We start from the raw sequence: 13,984 nt of genomic DNA on the forward strand, positions 1-13,984 counted from the left end.
TGACTTCTGTCTCGACTGCACATCCATCAAGGATAAAACAATCTGTGTGGTGTACCACAAACCCCAGATAATCTAGTAGACCTCCATGCTCCGTCTGTCCCCACAGAAAAGACAAAAAGAACTAGCCCCAATGGGACTGAGATGGTTCTCAGCTGCTCTTGAGCTGTGGATGGCCGAGGCTGCAACTGTACTGCAGAGACAATCCAGTCTGACACCATTTTATCTGCCATGGCTCTGTGCTATGGGATTCTGGGATTTGTAGTTTGTTGTGGCACTAGAGTTCTCTGACAGAGAAGGCTAAATGTCTTACAAAACTACAAATCCCAGAATTCCATAGCATTGAGCCATGACAGTTGAAGTGGGGTCAAACTCCGCCTGCCTTGTTACTTTTGTCTCCTTCACCCTGTAGATTTAGACAACCTGTCATTTATCCACAGATAATTTGATTCTTGGCGGCTGAGATGCCAGATGGCCTCAAATGGTGAAGATGCCATTGCTTGGTACCAAAAGAAGGTCAGTGTTGCATTTGCTTTTGAGTTTACTGCATTGCATTCTTTTAACACATGTAGTCTTTGTTGTAATCAAAATTGTACTCTAGTGTTGTTGGTTTTTTTGTTTTGTTGTTCTTATAGTTCTGTGGAAGATTTGTATTGACTTAAGAAAATGGTACAACAAAGTAGTATTTCTTATTATTGATGCATTTGCTATCAAATGCCTGTAGAGGTTTTCTGTGCTCTACTCCAGCTCTCTGTAAAACAGATTGATTACATATGCATCCTAAGAATGCTTAAGAACTACATTTTACACTGAAAGCATACATTATAATTGCGTATTTACTTTGTTTGATGTGTAGTGATGCAGACAAGTTTACTTGAAGTTCTACTTTAATAATATTTTCAGACATCTACACGCTGAGTCTCCCTTCTCTGGAAGTCCAAAGTCTGAAATATTCCATAAACCAAAATTAGCCACACAGGTGACTGAAACAGTGATAGCTTTGCTTTCTTATAGTTCAGCATACACAAGCCTTGTTTCATTCACAAATTATTCTAAGATGTATACAAACATAAATGAATTTTGTATGTAGACTTGGGTCCCATCTCCAAAGTATCTTATTATGTATATGCAAGTACTGTATTCCAAACTCTGAAAACTCTGAAATCCAAAATACTTCTGCTCCCAAGCATTTCAGATAAGGGAGACTCAACCTGAATTGTTGCTGTTATTGTTGTTCACTGTCCTTGAGTCCGCTTTGACTCATTGCAACCTTATGAATGAGACACCTCCAAGCCCCCCCCCCCCCCCCCCAATCCTTAACTGTCCTGCTCAGGTCCTGCAGGCTCATGTCCATACCTTCCTTGTATGTGGTCTTCTTTTCTATATCTACTGCCCTCCACCTTTCCTAGCATTATTGTCTTTTCCAATTAGTCTTCTCTTCTCATGGTGTGGCCAAAATATTACAACCTTAATTTAGTCATCTTTGCTTCCAGGGAGAAGTCAGGCCTGATCTGTTCTAAGACCCATTGGTTTGTCTTTTTGGCTGTCCATGGTATCTTCAGCACTCTTTTTGAGCACCACATTCCAAATGAGTTGATTTTATTTCTATCAGCTTTCTTCATTGTCCAGCTCTCACATGTGAACGTAATGATGGGGAATACAATGGCTTGAATGATCCTAACTGTTATTATCTGTAATACGTTTTTCAGCCCAGACAATATTTTTAATTTCTGTAGCTTTAAATGGAAGAATCCTTGGATATAATTTTGTAAATGTTGGCATTTCATCTATTGTTAATATAGTGGGCCCTTGGTATCTGCTCGGCTTTAGTTCCAGGACCCTCAGTGGATACCAAAATTTGTGGATGCTCAAGTCCCATGAAATACAATGGATAGTCAAATACTGTCCCTTATATAACATGGTAAAATCAAGCTTTTCTTTTTAGAATTTATATATTTTTTGAATATTTTCAAACCGTGGATGATTGAATCCGTGGATAAGAAGGGCCAGCTGTACTTTGGAGGTGGAAGTAGGATATGGGAAACAGATTAATTCCTCAAGGACTCTGTTGTATGAATAAAAACTCTTTTTCAGATTGGAGCCTATGATCAGCAGATATGGGAAAAATCTATAGAACAGACTGAGATGAAGGTACAAAGTTTTTGCCAATTTTGGTTAACTCATTGGTCCTCTTCCTCCTCCTCATCCTTGGTGTGTATGTTGAAAAATGGAATTGCATATGAGATAAAGATATGAGGTTATGTTGGATGTGATATTTCCTCCTGTTGTTCTGCTGTGCTCCAAGGGTGCTTGCAGTATTGGGAGTTCTGGTGTACCACATGGACTTTCCATTTACATTAATATAGAATTAATCTCTGGAAATGTGTCTTCATTGTCCTAAGTAGGGAAGCCTGTACTTTGTAGGAACTTTGATACAGAAGGATTTAATAGAGCTCTGGGTTGAATTAAATGTGTTATGAGAAATTAGAAGTGCTGGACAGATGTTTTGGGCAGTCTAGATGTGGCTAATTGGGGAAAGACAGAAAGAGAACTGATAGTGATAAAAGGAAACTGGCTATAACAAAGGTTTACAGGAAAGAAGATTCTTAGGTTGCAGTTCTGAAACAACTACTGTAGGCTACTCTGCAGGGAATGATATGAAGATTGTAGACTTTACTTATCAGTGTTTGTAAATGACTCAGATTAAATGGTAGGTTCTCTGTTATCTAATGATTTCCTGTTGGACTGCTTCCATTGGTATATTGACACTGTGTCAAATAACTATCTTGGTATGTTTTGTGAATCATTGGTAGATAAGTTTTAATACTTCAGTTTAAAAATCTAATGGAAAGCTTTTATTATAACCCATTAGCATGCAATCATTTTACTACACATTAAAATAGTGGCTCTAATTGTATACTCTCAGGTATAAAGCTGCTCATCTGAAAAAGCTAATAAAATGTATACATTATTTTTGACTTGCTTCTCTGAGAGATCATCTGTTCCATTTTTAGTGACCTGCAGCTGCTCTTTGGGCTTTACATCCAAATTAGATTCAGTAATAGCATATATTATTTGCCAGCATTGATTTGCTTGCACAGTATAAACTACTTTATTTTTTAAAAGTAATTTCAACTCTAAACAACGCTTGTAGCCACTGTACTGATGAAAGACATCTGACAGTTGAATGGAGAGAATACACTTTGTACCCTTTCTCCATCCTTGCAGATGGTTTTCCTGGGCTTGCTTCAGGGAGTCTTCCAGGTCAGATTTGAGGATGTGGAGTGGATTTCAGATGAATGGTAGAATTGCCTAAAATTTAAACCCTTCCTATTTAACTCACAAATCAGTAATTCTGGTCTAATCCCTGATGGCTGGAACCAAGCAACCATAGTTCTTATTTATAAAAAAAGTCAAAGTAGGTCCAAAACACACTGCAGAAATAATCCAGTTTGAGACACTTTAACTGTCCCGGCTGAATGCTAGGGAATTCTGGGAACTGTAGTTTTGCCATCTGTGTTTGAGAGCTCTGGTGCTACAATAAACTACAATTCCCAGGATTCCCTAGCACTGAGCCAGGGCAGTTAAAGAGGCCTCAGACTGGATTATTTCTGCAGTGTTTTGGACCTACTTTGACCTTTTTTAATAAATAGGAACTATAGTTGCTTGGTTCCAGTGATCAGGGATTAGACCAGAATTATTGATTTGTGAGTTAAATAGGAAGGGTTTAGATTTTAGGCAATTCTGCCATTCATTTGGATTTCTGCAGTGTGTTTTGCACTGTAATGATCCTGGAAACTATAGGCCAATAAGCCTGTTGTCCATAATAGGAAAATTGTATGCCAGATATCTTTCTTCCAGATTAACTCTTTTTCTAAAACAAAATAACATCATCTCTGAGGCTCAAGCAGCCTTTCGAGATAATCATTTTACAAGTCACTACTGTTTAGTATTAGCTCACCTTGCAGAAAAATATTCAAGAACAGCATATGGTAAACTTTATGCAGCTTTTATGGACTTAAAGGCTGCTTTCAACTATATCCCTAAGCATAAAGTGTGGGCCAAATTAGTGTATATAATTACTGATATTAAACTCTTTGTTCTTAATTAAAGCTCACTATGTGGCTGTTCAGGGGCGTCTCTCTGAAACCATTCCTATGTCCAGAGTGGTGAAGCAGGGTTGTATCCTTGCACCAACTTTGTTTAACCTTTACCTATATCAGGGGTAGGCAACCTGTGGCCCGCGGGCCGGATGCAGCCCGGCGAGGCCTTGGGACCGGCCCCAGCCTGGTCCTGCTGCTGATTGCCACCGGGGCCTTTGGCGTTTCGCGCGAGGGGCATGGTGGGGCAATTGTCTATAGAAGCCTCAGAAACATGCATTTATCTTGACATTTTTTTAAAAATCAGCAAATTTTTTTGCGTGTCCTCCATTTTTTATTAAAAAAGTGCCCTCCATTTGAAAATTTTGTCCTACATTTGTCCCGGTTTATTTATTTATTTAATTTTTTTAAAAAATTATTTAATTATTTATTTTTTGGCTTCGGCCCCCCAGTTGTCTGAGAGACAACAACCCGGCCCCCGGCTCAAAAGGGTTGCCTACCCCTGACCTATATGATCTTGAAATTGAACTGATGGACAACAAAACCCACTTGCCCAGATTAGGTGATGGGAGAGTTCCAGTTCTGCTATATGGAGATGACACTGTGATCCTCTCTAAAACAAGACTAGGTCTCAAATGGCTCCTTAATAAATATTCCACCTACTGTTCTAAAATGATCTCAAGATAAATGCTGCCAAATGTAAAATCCTGGTCTTTTAGCACAATTTCCATCATTGCTGATGGAACACAGGTGATTGTCCCTTGGAGCAAGTCAGAAGCTTTAAATACCTGCTTATTTGCATTTAAATTTTGGTTCAGAGTATTTGTCTTTAAATCAGTTGTGGGTTTGCTTGTCCTCCTTGCTTCAGATAGTTATATCAGCAGGTGGACTAAACATGTTGCTCATAAAGCAGCTTCCGTTGGTCTTTCTGAATCCCTGCTTTTAAACGTAGGCCACAAGATGGCATTAAAATTGCCTAGGCAAAGACTTTGTGATGCTGCTTTTTGCAGTCTTAAAACCAGTTCTATTATATCTTGCCTTCCCAGTACCCTAAACACTTGTTATGTAGGAACTTTCAGTCAGTCTTCTTACCTTACAGATGTTTAAGCAAGGTAGGCTTGAGGGTGTGTCAGGCTAGGGCAGAGGTAAAAAAAGTGTGGCCTGTGGGTTGCATGTATCCCATAATCTTTCTTCTGTAGCCCTTGATGCTTGCCAGGACACCCCTGTACGCTCCAGATCCTTCATTTGTAATGTTTTAGCAACAAGACACCCTTGCCCTCTCACTCCCCCCCCTCAAGAATGAGAACAAAGTCAGAAGTGATGTTAGCATGGTGTGGATGGCCAAGGCTAAAGAGTGTCTGAAAAGTAGGAACTGCCCCTGCTGCTGGTGCCTCCACCCCGAAGCAGAGGAAACTAGCAATTGTGCAGTTTTATTACTATTATTATATGATTCTTATTATATTTATTTGCATCCCGCTCTTTTCCCAGAACTCATTTTAATCCCCACCTGAGCATTTTACCCGTGTGTGTGTGTGTGTGCGCACGCTCTCTCTTTCCTCACTTTTTTTATTTCTGTGTATGGCTTAAATCCATAGTTGAGCTAGAAGGCATCCATTTTAGCACAGTGGGACTTTCTTCCTTTCCTAAACCCCTCATATCATCCAAAAATTCACTAAATACAATTTCTCAGAGCTCTAGACTGGATTTTGAGGGCGTGTTGGCAGCTGAGGTGAGGAGAATTGTCTACTACAGTTCTTCTAATAGAAGCAGTGCTGTCAGTGGAATGACAACATAGGAAACCATCCCATGAAACAATGCAAGGCCTTATCCAGACCGGCGCTTTGCGCCGGTCTGCATGCAGGCTAAGGTTGCCTTGGGGTGTCCTTTACAGATGCCCTGCAACCCTAACATGTAGCTGCGGTGGCATAATGGTGGCGCCTTGTATACACGGGCACCACCATTATGACGTCATGGCCACACCACATCCAAACGGCACGGCGCAGGCGTGAGGTGTTCGCGCCGTGTCAGGCCGCTTGTGGCGGCCTAACAGCGGGGCCAGAAGGAGCTCCAAAATGGAGCTCCTTCCTGGAGGGTGCCTCATTCCTGTGGCAACTAGATTGCCGCAGGAACGGCAGCAGGGGGAAAGGGGCTGAGTGGCCCTTTTCTCACCTGGTTGTGTCTCCTGGGGTGTCCTGGGACATGAAGCCCCAATGACACCCCTTTTCGGGACCAGGGAGAAGCGGCATTTTGCCGCTTCTCCATGGTCCTGAAAAGCGCCGGATTGGGGCCTTTGGGCTACTGCTGTGGCTGCCCTGGCCCCAATACGTGGTGCAAAGGGGCGGTCTGCATCCCACCCAAGCTAAAGACAAAGAGAGAGACTAAAAGTATGAGCAAATCAGGAATTTTTCTTTGAAGTCTCTTGACTACATACTACCTCTGTCCTATGTATGTGGATGCAGAATATATATATATCTACAGTCGCCCCTCCGTTTTCATGGGGATCTGTTCTGGAAACAGAAATTCGCCTATATTCAAGCCCCATTGGCTGGAATGGTGCCGTGAGCCCCCGGATGCGCACCCCATTTTGTCCTCCTTTGTTTGCCGCTCACAAATGGGCGAGGGATGCGGAATCCGCAAAAATCGAGGTTCGATTGTATGTGTGTGTGTGTGTGTGTGTGTGTGTGCGCGCACGTGGTTATGGGTATGGATAACCTAAGGATATGAGTGAATAATTATAAATACTGTAGTCTGTTTGTTCAGAAGATTACAATTAGGAACATACAAGTACACTGATTATTATATTTACCAATGTCTATTAATTTTATGTTATTATATTTATAGGGGTTTAAGAACAAACCCAAAAAGAAAGGTCACATCCAGCCAGACCTGATAGATGTTGATTTAATCAGAGGTAAGCATAGTGTGAATAACAGCCTTTGAATTTTCTGGCTTAAATTCACATTTTTAAAGATAGTCCTGGCTTGAGTAGTACCAGACAGATTTCTCCTTTCTTGCCTATGTTAATTATATGTACTTTTTAGGTTCCACATTTGCTAAAGCTAAACCTGAAATCCCTTGGACATCACTTACAAGGAAGGGCCTCGTTAGGGTTGTGTTCTTCCCCCTCTTCAGCCATTGGTGGATACAAGTGACTTCTTGGCGTATTTTTGCATGGCTGCTTATGCTCTACCTCTTACAAGGTGAGTAGGGACTGAGATTATATTAGAGTTCCATGAGGGTTATTTTAAAGTAGCTTAATCAGTTTGATAGACTGCATGCATCAACTTGGATGGACTGACTCCAAATTAAAAAAAAACAGTAAGCAGCATGACTTCATTGTGCCATGAAATATAAATTAGGACTCAAGTCTCAAAAGAATGACTCTTTGCTTTTGTTGATTATTGGTGTGTATGCGCCTTGATATATTTTTAAAAAAAAATACTTTGAAGGGGAATTTGAATCTGGTGGAAACAGTCCAGGAACCTTGCCTTTCCTCTATAAGTTTGCTCTCTAAGACTTTCTTATTTCCTCACTTCCTATTCTCTTCCTTATTATTTTTTTTCTTTTTATCTGCTTAGTTTCTTTTCATTTTCCTTTTTGCCATCAAGGGAAGGGCACAAGTGTGTTTGTTATACCTGGCCCAAACCCTGTGAGGGGATAGACCCTTAAAATTTTATTCCTACAACAAACATATCTAGCACATCAGACAAAAGAGATGCAGAGGAAAATGTGCAGGAACCAATTTAGCCAATCATTTTGCGAAAAACGACCCCCCTCCCACCTTTCTCTGTTTTAGCTCCTGAGGATCACAGCTGTGATGGACACTTTGAGAAGCTTGCTCCATACAGCAGGAATGGAGAAAATGCAGACCTGCTTATTTGGATTGCAGCTCCCATCATCCCTCAGTATTGCTTTGCAGGCTAAGGTTGATAAATAAAAATAGTTCAACAGGATCACTGGTAGAGATCCTGAGTTCCTGTTGAAGCTGTTGTTGGTACTCCCTAGAAAAGAAGTATTCATGCTCAGAGAAGACAATTAAGAAGTCCAGGATTCTAATGAAGCTGTGACTCAACTGTAACATGTCCACTCAGAAGCAAAAGGCAGGAGGAAATAGAGGACTTCATGCTGTTTCCAACATGCACATAAACATTAAAAAAAATAAACAACCAATGCAAATACAAATTAAGTTTATTATTAATAAATTATTATTTATTCAAATATTTTTTTAGAATGAATAATTAATAAATTAATGGTAAACAAATTAAGTTTATTATTAATACATTCATGTTGCTGATGAACCTTGGGGCTTGTTTTAATAATCGAGGATTACAACAGAGCCCAGTATTGTCATATATGTATTGTCATACTGTATGTGTATTGTCCATGGGGAGCACAAACTGAAAGTCAGGAATATATGACATCTTGCAGTATGGTCCTCTGTTAATATCTGTGTCCTTGACTTTTTTTCCTTTATAGAAAAAGCAGTTGATGGGAGTGATTGTGAAATTCCTTTCTTACCAAGTTGTGGAGTGGGGTGGGGGTAGAGGATAAGATTACTTATTTTCAGGCAGGTATTACTTCTGGTATATACACAAACTAGCATATTCATGTCAATAACACGTCTTGCTTACAAAAAGAAGGTGACTGCTTGATCTGTCCTGATATTGCAATAGTTACTATGTAACTACAAAATGTTCTTAGAATCTCAGCTCTTTCTTTTTCACAATCTAATTTTAATTCTGTCCAAACATGTGCATTTAAACCTTGTATCTCTTTATGCTTATAACGCATCTGAAATAGTATGCCTAATCTTGTACTGCATGTAGAATTGCCTAAGATCAATTGATGTCAGGCCTATTGCAAAAAAATGATTTATATACTTCATGAAATGTGAATTCCTTGTATGCTTTAGGGTTGGAATAGTGTGGCGCAGAGAGGGACCATGTGTTCACAGCTGAAATTCAGAAGGTTAACCCCTATCTAGTATGGATTTTAACTCATTTTTTTGTGATCCTCATCTTCTGTCCAGTCCTGTAAAATCTTTCTATAGTAGGGAAATGAAAATCCTCGAAGCGATTTGTTGGAAATTATCAGCCTTACTCTGTTACCAGTCCTTGTGATAACTAGGAATAGGAATGAATCTCTGGATCCTGTTAGGAATTCATTCCAGAATAGTGCCTTTTGATTAGTTTGTCTTTCTACTAGGATCAACTGCATTTTGGGATTCCACACACTGTAAAAAAACCCCATCAAACTATTTGTTTAAAGTACATGGAGCAAACTGTTTAAACAAACACATTTGGGTCTAGCTAGCATTTGGTATTGCTTTAAACAACATAAAACTAATGTATTATTCAAAGATATAGCCGCGTTAGTCTGTAGAATCAATATGTAGAGGGATCCTGTAGCACCTTTGAGACTAACTGAAAGAAAGAAGTTGGCAGCATGACCTTTCATAGACTTTTAAGTCTGCTTCCTCAGATGTATCTGAGGAAGTAGGCTTAAGTCTATGAAAGCTCATGCTGCCAACTTCTTTCTTTCAGTTAGTCTCAAAGGTGCTACAAGATATCTCTACATATTAATGTATTATTTATTTGAGAATGAATTCATAATGGTGCAGCTGATGTGCCTAAAGGGAATCACAGGAGGGGACAATTTTTAATAGCTGGTTTTGTATCATTTCCGGATCTGACACTTTTTTTTAACCCTGTATCTTGCTTCCATACAAAATGTGAATAGTGAGATTACAAAGCTTTTAATTGTCAGGTCCAACATGTAGTCCCTTCTGTAATATGTGGATGATTGTGTGGACAGATTTAAAAGATGCTAATCTAACACCATCCTTTTACCGTTTCTATAAATTTTTATTAAGTTTATTAAAATTATTACATGTTTATTAAGTTAAATTCTAATTTATGTTTTAATATAAATAAAAATGTGATATTGTTTTAATAACAATATCAATATGCAAATAACCCTTGTCTGAACCAGCTGTATGTAAATGGTTGGAATAAATACATAAAAATGCTGTAACTGATAATCAAGTTATTTTTCATAAATAAATTAAATAAATACATTTCAGCCTATTTTAACAAGTATTTTAGCATAGTTTGTACAGTATACAACATGGCATATTGGCACCAGAGCTTTAGGATCTGAAGTGAATTCTCCAGAGGAAGTTGAACTCTTATGATAACATTTCAACAGAAAAGGCATGAGAAGTTATCCCTGAAGTAATAATTTGACAGATAGTCATTGATACCAAAGGTGACTCTCTGATGTACAGTTAATTTTTCAAATTAAAAACAAAAATCAATATTATTACAGAATAATTTGGCCCAAAACTGATTTCTACAGCTTGTCAAATCCATGGTTATATCAACAAATGTCCAAGGGATTTTACTGTTTCCATTTACCTTGATATTTTATAATTAGGTGTCATAGCATGAAGTATTGAAATCTGATTGTTTCTTTGCTTTAAATCCCAGGCTTTTGACATTTTTCAGTCAGTTCTTTCAAAAAGCTACTCTATTTTTGCTTTTCTCTGGGAATAGAGGGATTATCTGGACCCATTTCAAACTGGCTTCCGGGCGGGCTATGGAGTTGAGACTGCTATGGTCGCCTTAGTTGATGATCTCCGTCTGGGTATGGACAGGGGGAGCGTGTCCCTGTTAGTGCTCTTGGACATCTCAGTGGCCTTCGATACCATCGACCATGGTATCCTTCTGGGTCGCCTGAGGGAGTTGGGTATCGGGGGCTCTGCTTTGCAGTGGTTCCATTCCTACCTCTCGGGCAGATTCCAGATGGTGGAGCTGGGGGACTGTCGCTCTGATAGGAGGGCCCTGACATCTGGGGTCCCTCAGGGAGCGATTTTGTCCCCTATGCTATTTAACATTTACATGAAGCCGCTGGGAGAGATCATCCGGAGACACGGGGCGTGGTGTTATCAGTACGCTGATGACACCCAAATAGTCTTCTCTGTGTCTCTGACTGATGCAGTAACTGGGGATGGCATCTCTCCTCTTAATGCTTACTTGGAGTCGGTAATGGGCTGGATGAGGGAAAACAGACTCAGCCTGAATCCAGAGAAAACAGAACTACTGGTGATTGGCTCTCCTGGTCTGGGTAAGGAAATTTTTCCACCTGTCCTAAATGGGGTCACGCTCCCTGTGAAGGACTCTGTTCGCAGTTTGGGGGTGCTTCTGGACTCGTCGCTTCACCTTACTGCTCAGGTGGATGCGACGGTCAGGAGCACCTGTTATCAGCTTTGGCTGATACGCCAACTGCGACCCTTCCTTGGCCGGGGGGACCTTGAAACATGCTCTGGTAACCTCTCGATTAGATTTCTGTAATGCGCTTTACATGGGGCAACCCTTGTACCAAACCCAGAAGCTTCAATTAGTGCAGAATATGGCTGCTCGGCTGGTTACTGGATGTTCCAGGGCCAGCCATATAACACCAGTCCTAAAAGATCTCCATTGGCTGCCTATTCGCTTCCGGGCCGAATACAAGGTGTTGGTTATCACCTATAAAGCCCTAAATGGCTTGGGCCCAGGGTACTTGGAGGACCGCCTCTCCCCATACAATCCGCCCCGCACTCTCAGGTCGGGTGAAAGACATCTTTTAAGAGTTCCAGACGCTCGATATGTATCAGCTCAGAGGGCTTTCTCTATTTCAGCCCCTCAGCTCTGGAACTCCTTCCCCAATGAGCTCCATACTTCCACCTCCCTCTATGCTTTCAAAAAGAACCTGAAGACTTTTTTGTTCCGCCAGGCTTTCCCCCCGTGAGCCTTGTGGTCATTCTCTTCCCCTTGGCAATGTTTTTGTGTATTTCATTCTACACAGCCACTTGTATAGGGTGTTGTTGGTTTTTACTGTTCTTAATTGTTAACTTTGTATTATTGTCATGCTGATGTTTTAATTGTCTTACTCTTTGATGTACACCTCTGTGATCGCTGGAATAGCGGTATAAAAATAAAATTTTATTATTATTATTATTATTATTATTATTAAATTACAGAAGAGTGTTTCCTTGATGCCTGGCTCTGAATATTCTCAGTCCTATTACTATTTGACTTTGACTATTACTGTTTAAAAAATGCAGTGCAAATGATAGCCAAACCCTAGACTATGATGTAGTACTGAATTAACTAGTCCTAGATGGTAGGTGGGAGATGTAATTATAGTTGAACTGTACTTACTGTATCACTATCCTCTCTTCCCATATGTATGTACACAATTATTTCTCCCATCTTTACCAAAGAGAAATTATTTTCCATATTACTAAAATCAATGTTGCCTGCTAGACCACTGATATTCTTTTTTTTCTAGTTGTAGCAATTGTGTTGTACTACATGATGCCAGTTGTGAGTGCAAGTGAAATTATTGGACCATTGTGCCTTATGCTACTAATGGGAACTGTACACTGTCAAATAGTATCTACTCAGTTAACTAAGCCCTCAGGAATCAATGGAAGCAGCACTAGCCGAAGAAGGAGGTGAGGGAAAAATTTCAGTAGTGTTAAGGGTAGGTGGGAGGATTCACCTGTATTTAGGTGCTTGTTGAGACATATGATTACATACCACGTAAAAGTCACCTTTAATGTCTTCATACATACTATGATTTGTATCTGTGTTTGCTCTTTCATTGCTAGTTTTCTCTGGGACTTTTTCCAGAAATTAAGGAATTCTTTATATTCGTCATCTTTTCTTTGCACTCCTGGTTTTTGTTTTTTTGACAGCCCATAGCAACATGAACACTTAGAGGGATCTATCTGGTATTTCATCAGTGAAGCAATGAACATGCACTTCTCTCCCTTTTAAGCAGTGTTGAGGGATCAGGAAGGAAAGTAAAATTGATATTTTGTATCCCAAGAGAAATACCAGATAGAGCAATACAGAGCTCAGAACTGGGATTGGGATCAAGGGGCATTATATATAACAATTAATTTCATTGTAGTCACAGTATATGACCTTAGCTCTTCCCTTAACACGCACACACAATCCCCTAGGTATGGCATTTCCCCCCATTTAGCATACATTTCTTATTCATACAGGTCATATTGTGTGTCAAGGAATTTTTGTCAAGGAATTTGATCTAATGAAGTGGCCATGCTTAATATCAAACAAAGATTTTTTCCTGAAAATGTCATTTCTTTTCTAATTTAGAAAAATGCGCAAATTTGTAGGAGGTGATGGAAGTTCTACCTCTTCCAATGACAAAATTATCAGAGCAGAGGAGTCTCCAGAGTTACCATCTCGGATCAGCAGCTTCTTTGACTCAGTGTTGCGCAGAAGGAACAGGGAGGGGTATGGTTGGTAATTTTGATTTATTCAGGAGTTAAAAATACAGGTAAAACAAATTATCCTATGGCAAAAGGTTGTATCAAAACATTAATTTAGTTGTCTGTGGGTAGTTGCAGAGTGGAATTCCTTAACCTCTCAACTTTTTCAGTCCCAACTTTTTATTGCATCCTCCCTCAATGTAGCTCAGGCCAGCAGAAATGTTTTCTCCTTTTATATTCACAGCAACTCTGTGAAGATTAGGCTGGGGCAGTGAGAGTCCCAAGGCATAGCAAGGAGCCTCATAGCTGAGCAGGAGGTTGAATGTGCTCTTCCTCTTTAGAGTCTATCGTTGTAGCAGCTATATCACAACAGTCTAATTTATCTCTGGATAAGGTTGACCTTGCCTTGTTTTTCTGTGCCCCTATGGAGAGAATAGGGAAGACGTTTTCTGGAGGAGTGGAATAATATGTTATTCCTTAATTCTCTTACAACATAGTGACATAAAAAGCATAACTGTATTAGTCTGTTTCAGTGTAAAAAAGACATAAAGGAATCATGTAGTACCTTTCAGGCTGTGGAGAAAAAGGAATTCCTAACATAAAC

General features: G+C 39.8%; 1 protein-coding gene across 5 annotated transcripts in view; it reads left to right on the forward strand.

Moving 5' to 3' along the window:
* The window catches only part of PHTF1 (putative homeodomain transcription factor 1), a 32,680-nt gene that overhangs the window by 853 nt on the left and 17,843 nt on the right, over positions 1–13,984 (forward strand). For all 5 annotated transcript variants that reach the window (XR_016280408.1, XM_089514380.1, XM_089514384.1 and 2 more), the window contains exons 2-7: positions 438–513; positions 2,092–2,148; positions 6,939–7,008; positions 7,139–7,297; positions 12,429–12,594; positions 13,265–13,405. Coding sequence is in view for 4 of the 5 variants with exons in the window: in XM_089514380.1 (XP_089370506.1) it covers positions 469–513; positions 2,092–2,148; positions 6,939–7,008; positions 7,139–7,297; positions 12,429–12,594; positions 13,265–13,405 (638 nt within the window). In the remaining variant the exon portion in view is untranslated. The remainder of the gene's footprint in view (positions 1–437; positions 514–2,091; positions 2,149–6,938; positions 7,009–7,138; positions 7,298–12,428; positions 12,595–13,264; positions 13,406–13,984) is intronic.

The sequence above is a fragment of the Sceloporus occidentalis genome, unplaced genomic scaffold (assembly GCF_023333645.1).
Source record: "Sceloporus occidentalis isolate IW3139 unplaced genomic scaffold, rSceOcc1.0.p SCAF_3, whole genome shotgun sequence".
Taxonomy (NCBI): domain Eukaryota; kingdom Metazoa; phylum Chordata; class Lepidosauria; order Squamata; family Phrynosomatidae; genus Sceloporus; species Sceloporus occidentalis.